We start from the raw sequence: 15,377 nt of genomic DNA on the forward strand, positions 1-15,377 counted from the left end.
CCATTTCCCTGGCTGCAGTTTAACTCAGGATAAAAACAGAGATGAGTAGAATGTTTTTCGCAATGGACATTCCGGCTCCTTCGTCTGTGTGTTTGTCACTGAACCCAGGACTGCGGAACCCGAACTGTCACCTCTGCAGTGAAGGTGAAACCCGACTGCTGGGTCAGAACTCATAAAAGCCTCTGATCTAGACTTTTACCCCAACCAGGGCTGGATTTATTCCTGATCCCCAGGAGGTGGAGGCTGTGCACGGTTTTGTGTTGGTGATAACCGGAGTTCAGCCCCAGCGGGCTTTAGTCTGGGGAAAGCAGAACCTGCCACGCAGGGATCCTGGAGAGAACCTGGAACCTCTGCTGCTCTGCAAACCTCGGCTGTTCAGCTGGGCCTTGGCAAGAGAAAAGTTTTGACCCAGCCAAATTAATTGCCTGGCTTTGGTGACGAGGATTGGGAACCGCAGGACACCGGGCTGGACTGTGGACACCGGGCTGGACTGTGAACTGAGCAGCCAACGATGGGAACAGATCTCAGTATTTCTCTTGGGACTGGGGTCCAGATTTGTTTAAAGCCACTGCTCAGTGTTACAGCGTGTTTTCACCGTTATTCGAGATACGTTAGTGCCGTTCTGAACAGGAAACCAACACATGTTCTTGTTTAATCTTTATTGATTTTTTTTTTTTTTTTTTACAAGTATAGAATCTCATTTAAATCAGATAGCTATCTCAGCATCCAGCAGTCTGCCTATTCCTCCTTCAGTGATCAGCAGAGGACACCAGCGTCTCGCTGGGGAATGGGCTCGCCTTGCCCTCCTGCGCTCCAGTTAAACCAGTCCCGGCCCCTCTGCGGGGACGGCAGGGACGTCCAGGAGGCAGCGGCTTCTCCCCTGTCTCAGGTTGGAACCGTTCTGGTCGCACAGTGAACAAGGCAAAGCCTTCTCTGGAAAGCCATCCCTGTCCTGGAAGTTGAACAGATTGCTGTTTTGCACAGAATAATTCTAGAATGTAACGTCACCTTGAGGATGTCATGAAGTGATTTGGAAATGGGCTAAGGCAGATCATGACTGTACTTAGAGCTGAGTAATCAAGCGGATTTACCTCCTTCCAATTTGCTGGTTGATTGAATGTTAGAAAACGCAGCTCATCCCCTTTGGAAGGTGGCCGAGCACAGAGTTCCTGCAGGATTCTTTGGCTGTCCAGCGCAGGGAGAGTTCACCTCTCGCTTCTGTCTTGAGCCACATTTGGAAAGGAGCTCTGTTTACTTTCCACCCACAAAAAACACCAGCATTTTTCAGTACTGTAAGTGTATTCCAGGACCATTGCCCTGGCATGGAATGAGTGAAAAAGGATCTTGTATTTATTTGATTTGAATAATTCAAATTTTATTTGTGGCCGACATGAACTGACTCCACTTTTTTTTTTTTGACTTTTAATACAGATTAAGAGCTGACTAAAGATCTCAAACACTATATACTGAGAGTCACTACGGATGTTAAAGAAAACACCAGCACTAGCACTGCAGCCCTGCCCTCCTGCTTTCAGAAATCCCGCTGCGCAGAGCGGGACCCGCTCGCCCTGTGCTAGTGCCGCTCCCTACCCACTACAGGATTTTGCAAGGAAGCAGACAAGCTATTAACAAAATATCCAGGCTACCGCATCACAAAGCACATTTTGTTCATTATCTCTGCCAAACGCCTGTTGGGCCTTTCCTCATAGGATACTAATAAACTGACTGAAAAAAGGAGGGAGGCTTTATGAAAGGAATAAACTTAGAAGGAGACCTCATTCTGCTAAATCAGAGAAATGCGGATGGGGGAATCCCTGTAGAGAGAAACACTTTGAGGGGAATCGTTGGCCTTGCAGGTTAGTGAGGTGAGAATTAGTTGAGGTTCTGCTGTATGGTAAAGAACCAAAGTTGGCTGTAGAAGGAGAAGGGAATGTCTCCAGTCTGGTTGACTCAGAACAGCCTGTCCCTTCTGTTGTGCTTCCTGCCTGCAGTCACCTTAAATTCCCCAGTAAGGCATCAGGGGTCTCCTCTCTCGCTCGTAAACGTCTGGGATGATGCCATATGGTGTCTGTACCATTTTAACCGTTGTCTTCCCAAAGAGCTTCCTCTCGTAGTCTATCAGTTGTCTCCAGAAGCCCACGTTGGGGCGAATAACGGGGCGCCTCGATTTGACCCAGTTGTACGCCTCGAAGAGGGACACCTTGTGGTACTTCATCAGGTAGGCGATGCAGAGCGTGGCCGACCTGCTCACGCCGGCGGCACAGTGGACTAAGGTGGCCCCGTGCTTCCGCGCCACGCTGTTGATCTTGTCGGCGACGCTGTCGAAGTACAGGGAAATGGGGGCGTTGGGCATGTCAGCCAAAGGCACTTTCACGTATTCAAACTGGGGCCAGTTGAAATTGGGGATCTCGATGGTGGCGTTGATGATGCAGGTGATTCCCCGGGAGAGGAGCAGGTGCCGGTTGGAGGCGACGCTGCCCCGGCTCAGGTACAGCGAGGGGGTGATTTGGGCGATGCCCCCCAGGGCACTTTCGGAAAGCATTCGTGGAGCCATCAGAGTTCTCGGCAAGGAGTTGTGGCTTCTGGAGGTCATGGAGGATCTTGGCACTCACGCTTCCATTATGGGAACAGACCCACCGGGATCTTCAGCCAAGGGAAGGATTGTCTGGCCTGCTGGTGTCAGGGCAGCAAGAGCTCCCTCCGCTCAGTCCCTGCAAAACACAAGCAACGTCCCGTGAGCGGGACACCGTCCGACGAGCCCACGTCTGCCAAGAGAACAGGAGAACCCAACTCGCTGCCGTGGCCTGGACAACCTCCTGCTGCCAACCTCCCTGCGCAGAGGTGCTGCCGGGTTTGCGTCGGGCTTATTACCACGGGGCCCCCAGGCATGGCCTGGGCAGATATTAACCAAAAAATCTCCCAGCCTAATTAGCTCCAATTACTTGTCGAGGGTTTAGGCAGCGTACCTGTAGGCCTGGACAGCGTTTCACCTGGATTAGCAGGCGGAAGATTAGCACCTACGCCTCTGCCGCGCTCAGAAGCAGCAACTTCACAGCTGGCCGGAGCCCAAAGGCTGGTGAGAAACAGCTCACTGGGGCTGGATGCAGATGCCAGCAATGGAGATGACCCTGCCCTCTCCCCAGTGCCGCCCTTCTCCTTTTTTAGGTATATGAAAGGCCCCGCCAAAGTACATAAACAGAGGAAAGTTGCTCATTAGAGGAGGCAGTGAGTCATGTCCATCCAGAGCAGTAATCGGCTCTCAGCAAGGCTGGGGAAGTGTGGAAAGACTGACCTGGTTCTGTCAGAAGCTGTGTAAAACCGAAGCAGAGGCTGGGACAAGGGCGCCTCTTTTCCTGCTGCTTCAATGACTAACTAGTGCTTTGGAGAGAGACTTGGGTTCGCCTGCCTGAGCGGTGCACCCCGGCTGTGGCCCCAGGAACGACCCGCTTTTATTTCCCCTGCTCCTTTAGGATTTCTCCGAAGCTGGTGGAGAAGGCACAAGCAAGGGGACGAGCCCCCGAGCGTTAACAATTTGCCAGAGCCTTTGAGCTGTGCAGTCTCCAGCTGGGGAGTCCCTGCTCTGCCCGGGTACGTCTGAGCCCACCAAAGTGCACCGGGCTTTGCACAGGAGGGACCTGGGGTGCTGAGCGGCTGTTTGTCCCTCCAGCATTTAACTCTCCGGGTTAGAGAGTCCTCAAAGGGCTGAGAGGCCCTGACTGCAGGTTCCTGTACCCCGACACAGCGCAGCCATCTGTCTGCATCCCGCGTGCTGGGAAACACCGGCAGGTCTCAGCAGCGGCTGGTAACGCTGCCAGTGGATTTTTGGCATGGCTTTGCGGTAAGGTAACTTAATGAGCACAACACGGGCTCCTCTGTGGCTTGTTCCCTGCTGGCAGGTACTTGAGCAGCTTCTGAAACCGTGGGCCCAAAGTGCTGGTGCTGCAAGAGTTCATGCCCCAACAAGATCTTTGCTGCAGCTGTGAGCGCTCGGCTTCCCCTGCGGACACCCCACCGCAGTCACCCAGCTGAAGCAGCAATGAAAGGCGTGTTTTCTCAAAGGAATAAAGTCCTTGGAGCAGGGGAAATCCCTACTCTCAAATGGCCATTCCTGATGACACAGAGGATTTGGGCACTTACGCCTGGTAACAAACTGTCCTGCTCCAAATCACGGGCCGGCACACGGATGCTGTGGGCTGCTGAAGCTGGGATGTCTCATAGAGTGTGTCCAACGCTGCACTGGGAAGAGAAGAGAGTTGGGGGTTTACTGGGATCTGTCCTGACCCGAACAGGGCACCAGGCAGCCCCACACCGAGGGGGTGTCCAGGAACGGGGAGGGAGCACCACAGCTTCCCTGCCCGCCCCCGGCCTCAGGAAGGCACTTGCTGCCGACAGCGTAATGTCACCAGTTGCTGCCAACACACTGTTCAAAATCACGGGAGGCCCAGAGGAATCTGAGCCTGGCACAAAAGTCATAACTCAATTAAAAAAAAAAAAAAACCCACTAGGTAATTAATTTGCTCTAACGTCTCCTTTAGCATCCGCCAAGACGCTCGCCCAGTCCCAGAGAGCTGGTGCAGGTCTGCGTGTCTTCTGACGGTGCCCAAATCTCCCTCCTGGGAGCTGCTCTGCGAGGGCTGCGCTACCCAGACCTGCTCCCTGCGGCACAACTGCAGTTACTGGGGCAGACGGGAAGGGGCAGAGCTGGCGCCTAGAGCCGCAGCGTCCCGCTCCCGGAAAGCGGAGGACGGGGCAGCATCCCCTTCTTTTATTTCTCCAGACAGACCAGAAACAACTCGAGTTCCTGTAGTGCAGGTGAAGCAGCCCAGCTGCTGCTGCTGCCCATGGAGAGCAGAGCATCGCCCAGCCCAGGGCCGGCGGGTGCCTGGGCAGCAGGGCGGCAGCGTCCCCCCTGCCCCTGCAGACCAGGGCACCCCATCCCTGCCCCAGCAGGGCCCCGACACGCTGCCGGGGCCGAGCACACCGAACATGCTGAGCACCACCGGCCCCGCAGCCCGGCTGCTGCCCCGGGCTCGGGCTGCTCCCCTGCAGCGCTCGGGGCGCTTTGGGACGGGCTCTGCTGCTTTCCATAAAGTGGTTCCTGTTTGCAGGCAGCAACTTATCCGGACATTTGCATGTGACAGGCTGGGCTGGCTCTGCAAACGCTGGCAGCAAACCGTCTGTGCTGGCTGTGCTGAGTGGCCCCCGCAACGGCATCGCACGACGGCCGAGACAGTGAGACTGATGAGGTGGACGATCTGATGGACAAGCAGGTTCCTGCCGCAGGCCAGGCTGCTCGCCCGGGAGGAGCGGAGCAGCGCGAGGGAGGCTCTGCCTGTCCCACCTCTGCTCGCTGTCAGCGCAGCGGGGGAACGGGGCGGATTTTGGGGCCAGCCGGGAACACGGGTGGGTGCCACAGCCCCGCGTCCAGTTACATGGCACTTCCCTGGGGCTCCAAGTGGCCGGCACCAGGCAGCACGGCCTCTGCTCGAAGCAGAGCAGCTCTCGTCCAGAAAGAGTTAATGTTTTGGAGAGGAATTCATTGAATAGGCAAGAGATAAGGCTGCTGTGCTGTCTCAGATGCTGGGGAAAGCTGCTGAGGGCGGCAGGTGCCGTTGGCGCTGCCCGTGTTTCTGCTCCAGCAGCAGGAGCTGGCTGGGATGCCACCGACTGCGACACGCTGTGTCTGGCATGTGACAAAGCCGCGGTCCTGCCCACACAGCCCAGGCCGAGCAGCTGCCGCTCGCAGGGAGCCGGGGAATGAACGGGGCCTCGTCTGCTCGACGGCGGAGCCCGCGCTGGCTGCGGAGCCTTCAGCCCATCAGCGGGAGCCACCGCCGGCCGTGCAGATGTGAGTCCGTCCGGACAGCTGCACCTTCCCGTCACCCTCGTGCCTGGCCCAGCCAGCTTCGGACAAAGGCTCGCCTGAAATCCGCTGGTTCGCTCCCGTTAAACTGCATTTGCCTTTCTCAACACACCTGATTTATCCTGCCTTGTCCCTGCTGTAATCCAGCACTGTTGCTCTTCATTGTGCTGGGGCAGAGAGAGAGGAAAAGAGTGAAAAGCCTCTTCCCAGCCGTTGCTGTGTGCAAAGAAAAAAAGAAAAAAAAAAAAAAAGAGAAAACTAGCTGAAGATCAAATGAGGCCAGCACAGAGCCCAGCCCTGGCTGTGCCACCTGTGGTACCTGCAAAGGACAGTGGCAGAACAGGGACGGCTTCACTGACACAGCCACTTTGCACAATTTTGTGTGAAAAACAACTCCACGTCTCCTGCCATTTCTTCTTGGTTTGAGTTTCTGAGCAGTTGCGTGGGCTGGGGTGGTCACAGAACCTGAAGTCAGTGTCCCCGGGGTGCTGGAGCCCGTCTCGGCTGGTTCGTCACGGTTGTCACCCTGCGAAGGGGCTGTGGGTGCTCCCCAGGACCCTGTGACGCCGAGGGCTCAGAGTGGGGCTGTCCCTACAGCAGCAGCCAAAAGCCGCCTTCAAAGAGCCGGGACGTGGTTGTGGTCCCCTGCGAAAGGGTGACCTTCCCTGGGTGCAGCGTGGTCCTTGGGCACAGCCTGGCTGGTGCTGGGATGGCACTGACCAGGAGTTCCTGCTACCACGTCTTCGTTGGCTGAGCTGACTCCAATTAACTGACTAATTAATGTTGTAACAGCCCTGACCCACAGCAAGCCCCTTTCTAACCTTTGCCCTGGCCTTCCCCAGGCACAGAGACCAGTTGCTGCCGCGTGCTCGCCCCACTGGGGAGAGCTGGGGTCCCGGGGGTGGCAGGGGGTCCCTGGCCCTGGTGACACAGGGGTGGGACCTGCACAGCCTCCTCCCTCCCCAGCAGATTGGTGGGTTCTGCCATTTCTCTCATCTGCATAATTAGGGGTGGGGGAAAGCAAGTGGATAATTACAGCCTGGAGAGGACTCTGGTCTTCAAAGCCTCCAGGTCTTTCCACACAGCTCCTGGCCAGCGCTGTCCTTGGGTGCAGGTTTACGATGAGGGGTGTTTCTCCAGCCCCCCCTGCACCGGGACCCCATCCTGCAGACCCCCAGGCTCCCCGCAGACCCTCCGCTCCTGGCTGTGCTGCTAAGGTAAGTCTGGCCAGCTCGTATCGGGCACCACGGGTGTTTCTGCTGCGCCTCGAGGTGAAGCTGCGTGGTTCATGTGCGGTCAGGTCTGCCGGGAGCAGGCGCTTTGCCGGTGCTTTGTGCCTTCCCAGGGCTGAGCAGTTTGACACCAGGTCATGTCCCACCCGGGCTGGGTTTCCTGGAATTGGAGCAGCTCCTCTCCAGGCACGGGGGTTTCAAAAGCAACACGACAACACTGATGTCGTGGTTTGCGGATCGGGTGGTCCAGTCCCTCGGAAAGGCTGCTGCTGGTAATGCTTACGACTCTGTTCTTTCAAATATCACAATAGCCGGAGCCTGTTTCTCTTGCTTTTGTTCCTGGGAACACAGTCCTGCTAACAAAGGCTGAAATTCCCACAGGAAAACATTCCTGGACCTCCTGAGAAAGGCTTGAAAACACCTCTGAGAGCTCAAAGGCAAACAGGCAGATGTTAGTTCAATACGCTGTGATCTCCAGGACAGGAGGGGAGAGCCTTGCTTGTCAGTCTCTAGATAATGACTTGGCAAGTCTGAGCTTCTGGCTTCTTATTCTGGTGCTTGCTGGGAGGTTTTCCTCTGATTTGGGGTTATTTTTTGGATTTTCTATTTTAAGGGCTCCTCTGGCTTGAGCCCAGAGGCTGTGACTTGTGGCTGAGGGACCTGAGCAAGACTTGCAGTTGGTTTTGGATGGTCCATCAGTAACGTGGTGATGGAGCTGGTACCTGGCAGGGGTGAGAGCATCTCCCAGGCCCTTCTGCCCCTAGAGCAAAGCCACCGAAACCCCTGGGTTTATTCCCTGAGCATCATCTGGGACTCGAAGCAGGTTTGTGGGTTGGGTATGTGAAATGTCAGTACTGAAGCAAGCCCTCTCCCCCTTCCCAGGAGAGGAAAAGTTATTCATTTTAGAGATGACAAATGCTCTCTAATGCTGCAGTAAAGAGAAGAGTCAATATTAGAGGCGCTGAATGAACGAGTCTGCTCAGGGCTCTTCCTAGCTAGGCTGAACAGCAAATTGCTTCAGAAATGGTCTTGGAGAACAGCATTTAAAATAAATTTCAGCAGAGAGTGCAAACTGCAGCCATTCTGAGGGTCAGGTTTTGCTTGTGCTGGGTCCATGGCGGTGTGAAGCAGCTGGCGGCCACGGGCAGGCCCGGCTCCCGCTGATCGCTCTGCCGGGGTCTCGGCTTTCCTGCCTCTGGCTGTCGGGACGTGCTCCTGGAGCTGTTACGGACTTGTGCAGAGCCAGCAGCACATCCTCGTGACGGAACGGACGAGTGGTTTGGTTTTGAAGCGGAAAAGAGGGAAGGAGAAGCAGGAGGGGACGGTGGGGTGACTGGGGCTGTGGCAGAGGATGCCTCGACCGAATGCTGCCTGATTCCAGCTCGCAGCCCGCGCTCCCCTCGTGGGTGAGCACAGGGTGGGAGTGTCAGATGGTAAATCAGATAATAATCTGGCTGCCTGGCTGCTTGTGCAGCACCCAGCACAACCGGGTCTCCTGCGCTTGCAGAAACACACCGCTGAACTTCCCAAAGGTGTCGTGGTGCATTTCGGGTGTGACTCCCCTTTACACAAGAAACTCGCGGGGTATGGCTGCAAAAGGTCCCAGGCTTGTCCTTGTTCGATGACCCCAGATCAAACACGTTTAGTCCATTAGTACAGGGTATTTTTTTGCTCCCTGGTGTGGCGCTGCCTCCTCCGCACACCTGGAATTCCGGCTGCTCCCGTGACCCGAGCCAGCTCTCCAGGCTGCAGGGCTGACGATCCCTCACTAGCCTGTCCCAGCCTGCCGTGACGCTGCCTTTGGAGGGTGACAGCAGACGCTCCTGCGTCACAGCCGGCACGGATGGCGCGCCTGGTGCTCTGGGCAGGCCTGGCTAAGGCCGGGACTCCGCAAGCCTCGCCTGTCTGCCTCCTGCAGCCCAGGAGCAGCATCCTCGCTCTCGCAGCTCTGGCTGCAGGCGCCAGGCAGCACCGAGCCTTGGTTTGTGACCAGGCTGCTGAGGTTAATGCACCGAGGAGGGGTTAACGAGCAGTTGCAGAAGGCATGGGCAGCGTTGTGAGTGTCTGCAGGCTGTCAGGGCCTGCCTCGAGTTGGCTGTAAATCAGCCCAGCTGATGAGCTCCTAAATGTCTAGTGCAGCTCTACCAGCCCCTCCTTACTCTGCCTCCCTGATTTGCTCTTCCCCCAGCATCAAAGCAGCAGAAAAAATGGGTGGTGAGATTTTTTTGGAAGGATCTGAGGATGCTCCTTGGCCCACAGGCCGGGGTCCCTGGCTGCCGGCTCGCCAGGCGGGAGGAGGCAGCTCCGACCCTCCGCACGCTGCCGCGATGTGTCGGCGAGGCGGCAGAGCCGCCCACGGGCACATTGCGCGCTCCTTGCCACGCAGCCGCTCCGGAGCGGGAACAGGCAGAGCCGCTGCTGCTCCGCCTGGCAGCCGGATCCTGCCAGCAGGAGCCTCTGGCCACGGGAGAGCTGCCGGCCGGCGGGACGGGGCGACACGGGGAGCAGGCGCGGGTGCAACCCAGAGCACCGTGATATTTGTAAACTCCTGCGTGATACAGCCACTCAGCTCTGGGGACAAGCTTCCCTCAGCAACCAGCGAGAGGATTTTATGCAAGGAGAACAAACCATCTTTCTTTTGAAAGCGGTGTCTGTTATTCGGGAGCTGCCGGCCAGCTCTAACACCGTGCTCTGCGTGGCAGTCGCTTGGAGAGAGCCGTGGGGGCACAGGGCTCCTCTGTGGGGCCCGGAACCAGCCAGTAGCGTGGCCATCCGTGCCTTACTTAAACTCTGGATGGGTCCATGAAACACTCTTTTAAAATCCATAATTAAGCCTTGAGGAGGCAGGGATGGGATCCTACAGTTGTGCGCAGGGTCAGTTCTGTGCTCAGCTGAACACAGAGGGCTGGCTTTGAACCCCAGGTGGAGATATAGTCTGTTCTGAAGCATTACAGCTTATTTTGGTGGCAGCTTACGGCATCCGGATTGCAGGTGGAGTTCAGAAAAGCTCCTCTGCTCGTGTCCAAGAGTGCGTGTGACCCTGGGGGTGTGGATGGAGAGGGGCCAGGGTGTGTTGGGGAGCAGACCCAGGGCAGGCTGCGGGTGCTGCGACATGGAGCCTTGTTTTCCCTGGGGCTGTGCCCTGCGCAGTCACAGCTCACAGGAGGGACACAATCTCTTCCTTATTAGCTGAACAAAACACAGGGACCTGGTGTGTTTGCTCGCGTGTGACCCTGCTCGCTGCCCAAGGTTGTGCCTGTTGTTCTTGCGGCAGCGCAGCAGCTCTGGGCTCTGCCCTGTCCCTCTCAGCCCAACTTGACACCCATAAAATCAAAGGCAGCTGCAAATTCACTGCCATGTGCCCTGGAAACTGCCTGGTGCTTCCATGCTGGTGCTCACCCGGAGCTTTTCCAGGGGTGCTGCCAACGGGTGCACGCTCTGAATGCAGCCCCGCTTCCCCAGGGGTCTCAAGGGCCGGTGAAGCGGGAGGAATCCCTGTGGACGGGCAGGGGCTGCCCACGCTCTGAGGCCGGGCAGGGGCTGCCTGCTCTGACTGCCCAGAGCTGAACAAGAGCTGAAGGGAGAGCAGCAAGACAGCAGGATGGGGAGATAGGAACGGGCTGGTCGGCAGCGCTCACCCGCAGCAGCTGCAAGGAATGAGGTCACCTTCTGAGTACATCGATGGGGTTGCTTAGGGTAATGGGAAGGGAGGCCAATCGTAATCAATTAGTTGGAAATCAAGTTTACATGCAGCAGCAAACGCTTCCCCTGTAAGCAGCGCAGGGCCGGTGCCCCTCTGTGTGCAGCTCTGCTCAAGGCTTGGGGGAATTGTCTTTTGCTCAGCAGAAGGGACACCGAGCAAATTCAAGTCTCCTTTGTGAACCAGGGCTCCTGCCCTCGTGAGCTGCTGCTCAGCCTCCTCGACACCCTCTGCACTGTGGGATGCTGGCAGAGGGGAAATTTAAGCCTCACCAGTCGAGGTACTGCAACCTGCTGTGAGGCACAGGGCTGGAATGAGCACAGCAGCACCTGTTGAGCCTTTCTGCTGGGAAACTAAAACCTGCCTGATCTTTTGGTTTTTTTTAAGTGGGGGAGTATCTGTGTGAGACCAGCCCATGAGCTGCAGCGCTGGCACCAGGGAGGGCTCTGCAGGCACAAGCGCTGGGGCTGCCGTCCCCTGCCCTGCAGTGCTCAAGGAAGTGTGTTTGTCTTCTAGTTTAAGGCTCTATTTCCAAGGAGTTGGGGCTGCTGTGCAGAGATTTCTCAGCTATTTCCAAAAGCCAGAGCCCTATCTGCTCGGTTTGCATTTCTGTTTGCATTGCGGTTGCTCAGTGTGTCTTTTTTGAAGTGATAAATCTGTGTGTGTGTGTGTGTGTGTGTGGTGAGGGTTGTGTACCTGGAGAGGAAAGGGGCTGGGAGAAGCTCCCATACCCCGTTTAGGGTATTACCTTCACCTTTGAGGGAATCACAGGATAGTTTGGGTTGAAGGGCCCTTCCCGGCTCCCCCAGCGCCCCCCCTGCCATGAGCAGGGACATCTGCACCAGCTCAGGTTGCTCAGAGCCCCGTCCAGCCTGGCCTGGGATGTCCCCAGGGATGGTTCATCCACCACCTCTCTGGCCAACCTGGGCCAGGCTCTCACCACTCTCAGGGGTGACAATCTCTTCCCCATGTCCAGCCTGAAATCCACCCTGGTGGGCAGGCCCTGGGCGAAGGTCCCGCAGCGGTGGCAGGAAGCCTGGAAGGCTTCTCCACTACTGGTGAACCTCCTCACGTAAGTGGCTCTTCTGGGGCCAGCAGGAGCAAAGCTGCTCCTGGTCCTTCTGCTGTGCCTGGTGTCTTCTCCCCTCTCCTCCTTCCTGACTTCTGCCTGGACACCCAGCTGTGCCATGTGGCTGAGTCCCTGGGACAAAGTTGGTACCGACCCTCAAAACAGAGATCCCTGTGAGACTTTCTTGTTGGCTTCTGCATTTCTTTCCTCTCCCATAATCTCTGTCTCCCCCCAGCTCTCTGTCTCTGAGCACTAGAGCAGCGTGAGCTCTCTGCCTTTCCAGCTCTGAGATTCCAGCTGGGATCAGGTATTGAATTAAGCCACGCACATTTCAATATTGCCCTTACTGGCAAGGAAGCAATGCCAGAGCCTAAAGCAGACCCTGCGAGGGCTTGGATGAAATCCCTGGGATTTCACCTGTTTCTGGAGGAGGAATGGGACGTGTGTGTCCCCGTGCTGGACCCAGGCGAGCCCTTGGCACAGAAAGGACAGGCGGAGCTGCACGTTCACACTTCCTAGGTGTAAACTGATTAAAACCTGCAGAATTACTGCTCCCCTCCTGATGTTCACCGGGGTCGTGTTAGCCAAGTCACAGCAGCAGATCTCTGCTGGTGGGGAATGGCACACGCTCTCACAACTGGGGACTCTTGTTTTTTATGGCCTGGGAAACTGAGCGCTCCAGAGCCTGCCCCAAGGTGGATGGAGAGGCCCAGGGGGAGGAACCTGCTCCCTGCCAGGGCAGGGACAGCTGATCTGGTGTATCGCAAGGGAAAACAGTGTTTTGTCACTGCTAATCCCTCCACCATTCCTGTGCCACTGGCATTAGGGATAAACTGAACTCGCAACGTGATATTAGGACATCTGTCAATACTCAGAGCTGCAGAATAAAGGACTCATTTGCTGCCCAGTCGAACAGGTTATAATCCTTCCCAATCTCCCTACAGCCAAATGCCACTCATTGATTACTAGTGTTGCTCAAAGCAGCTACTCCGGAGCTGAGTCAAGGGCTGTGCGCGCAGCCGGGGCTGGAGCGGCCGCGGGCACGCAGCGGGGGTGCGGGCACCGGGGGTGCCCCGGGCAGCGGCTCCATGGGCTGAGCGGGGATGGCTGAGCAGGGACGGCTGCTCCGCTCCGGCGTGGGCTGAGCCTTGTTTCCACGTCGAGGAAACACCCGACCTCTGCGCTTGGCGGTTCTGGTGCAGATCCGAAGCGACTCCCTGTCTCCATGCAGGGTTTAGCCGCCCGTGACCAGGCTTTTTGCCTTGCCCTGATCTTTCGGGCACCGCCTGGCAGACCCACCGCGGCGGTTCGCACCGTCCCGCCGCCGCCAGCGCCTCCGGACACCCGGCACTGCCCCGGCCCTGGCGATGCCCGCGGCCGGGGCTGCCCCGGCCCCGCAGCACCGGGGTCTCCCCGCACAGCCCGAGCGCCCCGCTCCGGCGGGGGCATCTCCTGGGCCCCCCGAGCAGCCCCGAGGCCAGGCTGGGGGGCCGGGGCCGCCCGGCCTCCCGGGGCCGGCACTTTAAGGCCCATTTACCGGGGCGAGCTGTAAATAACGCAGGAGCGGCGTTACGGCGGCTGCAGAGCCCCGGCGGCCCCCGGAGCAGCCCTGGCAAGCGGCGCTGGCAGCCGGCGAGCCCGAGCCCCGCGCCGCCGCTCGCCCGCCCCTCCCGCCGCAGGCCCCGCTGCCCCCGGCCCGCTCGGCGAGGCCCCGGTCGCTCTTACCATGGCTCCGCGGCGGCTCCGCGCTCCCTCGCGGCGGCGGCGGGGCAGGACTTTTATCGGGCGGCAGCCGGGCTCCGTCTCCGGGGCTGCCACCTGACCGCGGCGCTGCCGGGGCCGCCCTCCGCCCGCCCAGCGGCGGTTACCAGGCTACGGCGGGCTCGGCCCCCGGGCGGAGGCTGCTGGCGCCCGGCCCAGCCTTAAAGGCGCCGCTGCCCGCGGGGTCCCGTGGGCGGTGACAGGGCTGCCCGGGCCCCGGGGGACCTGGCGGGGTCCCTGTGGGGATGTGACGGGGTGTGGGGTCAAGTCCCTGTGGGGCTGGGGACAAGTGAGGGTCTCTGCGGGGACATGACGGGAGCCCTGTGGGGATGGGGACGTGCCAGGGTCAATGAAGGGACGTGGCAGGACCCCTGTGGGGACACAAGAGGGTCCGTGTGGGGATGGGGATGTGGCAGGGTCCCTGTGGGGACACGGCCAGGTCTGCGAAGGGACATGGGGGGGTCCCCGTTAGGGGTAGGACGTGTTGTGTCCCCTGGGGGCTCTACCAGAGTGTGTGGGGACGTGGCAGGGCCCCTTAGGGCTGCGAACAAGTGAGGGTCCCTGGGGGTATATGGAGGGGTCCCCGTGGGGATGATGTTTTAGATGTGTTAGAGTCCGTGCAGGGACATCACAGGGTCCCTGTGGGGACATGACAACACGGGGGGATGTAGTGGGGTCCCTGCTGGGGGAGACAGCCCTCGGGGCAGGGAGCTGAGCCAGGGTTTTGTGGACTCGTGACATCCTCAAGTTTGGCTTTGGCTGGAAACCGTGGGGCTGAGGTGTCTGGGTCTGCTCCCGCCGCCCCCCACCACGGCGGGGATGGGACCGGGGTGCGGTGGGGCGAGGGGGGGGGCAGTCTCCGCCTTAACCCCCCCAGCTGCTGGAGCGAAGCGTTTCCACCCCACTTTTGTTCGGTTTCTGGTTTTGCCGTCACACGTTCAGACCGAAATAGCAAAAATCCCTAATAGGAAGCTTCCCCTGCCCCGAACCCTCTGGCTTGTGTCTCCCTTGGGCAGGTTTCATGACTCAGCAGCCCAGATGGAGCCGTCCCTCACAGCCCTCGGCACCGGAGCTGTTTATTGCTCCAGAGGCTGTTTTTCCCAGAGCCTCGCTGCTTTATAACAGCCAGTGCTCTTCCTTAAAGCTCGGCCTCTCCAGCAAAGGCTCTCGTCACACTCAGCGCGGAGGTGGGCGAGGAACAAAAATAGACAAATTAAGAAAACCTCAAAAGGCCAAAAACTGAAAATGTAAGGATTTCGGCTCTGCAAGCTCAAGGTTTGCTTTGCCTCTGTGTTGCATCAGTTCTGCTCTTCGTCTGCTGCTTTTCTTGGAGCTGCACCGTGTCAGGGGCACAGACGAACCCCTGGGCGAGCTCGGGTCTGCCAGAGATGGGCTGAACCCTGTGGGGGTCTCCTCGGGAGCTGGGTGCAGGGGCTGTGCCCTCAGCTGGGCGTTGGAGCCCTCACCATGGGCAGCATAGGGAACGATGAGGATGGGTTTTGGGGCGGCAGCCTCCCCAGCCTCTGGAGCTCTCCCCACCAGCATCCAAACCCCTCATTTCCCCTGCTTTGACTGTCATTAAATGAGAAACTGGCTCTTGCACAGCCCTAGCTGCTCGTCACAGGTGGTTCTGAACCACTCACACAGCTGTGCATAGATGTTTTTAATGCTGGTGCGACTTGTGCTTTTAACCTTCACCCCGCCATGAGCTTTATGTGTTTTTAGCGTGGGTTAGAGGATGCAAAGAGGGAA

At 58.2% G+C, this 15,377-nt stretch overlaps 1 protein-coding gene across 3 annotated transcripts; it reads right to left on the reverse strand.

The window, feature by feature from the left end:
* Positions 1 to 661: 661 nt before the first annotated feature.
* DUSP14 (dual specificity phosphatase 14) lies at positions 662 to 13,707 on the reverse strand. 3 transcript variants are annotated; one of them, XM_065647075.1, is made up of 3 exons: positions 13,590 to 13,707; positions 4,138 to 4,231; positions 662 to 2,711 (listed from the first exon to the last, which is right to left on the reverse strand). In XM_065647075.1, exon 3 carries the CDS (start codon positions 2,591 to 2,593, stop codon positions 1,997 to 1,999), a length of 597 nt encoding a protein of 198 aa, XP_065503147.1. In that variant the 5' UTR covers positions 2,594 to 2,711; positions 4,138 to 4,231; positions 13,590 to 13,707; the 3' UTR covers positions 662 to 1,996. The 3 variants fall into 3 exon arrangements, with proteins under 3 accessions (XP_065503147.1, XP_065503146.1, XP_065503148.1); XM_065647074.1 differs by having other exon boundaries at positions 4,138 to 4,236; XM_065647076.1 differs by lacking the exon at positions 4,138 to 4,231.
* Between the last annotated feature and the right edge of the window lie 1,670 nt (positions 13,708 to 15,377).

Source organism: Caloenas nicobarica, chromosome 17 (genome assembly GCF_036013445.1).
Source record: "Caloenas nicobarica isolate bCalNic1 chromosome 17, bCalNic1.hap1, whole genome shotgun sequence".
Classification (NCBI taxonomy): Eukaryota; Metazoa; Chordata; class Aves; order Columbiformes; family Columbidae; genus Caloenas; species Caloenas nicobarica.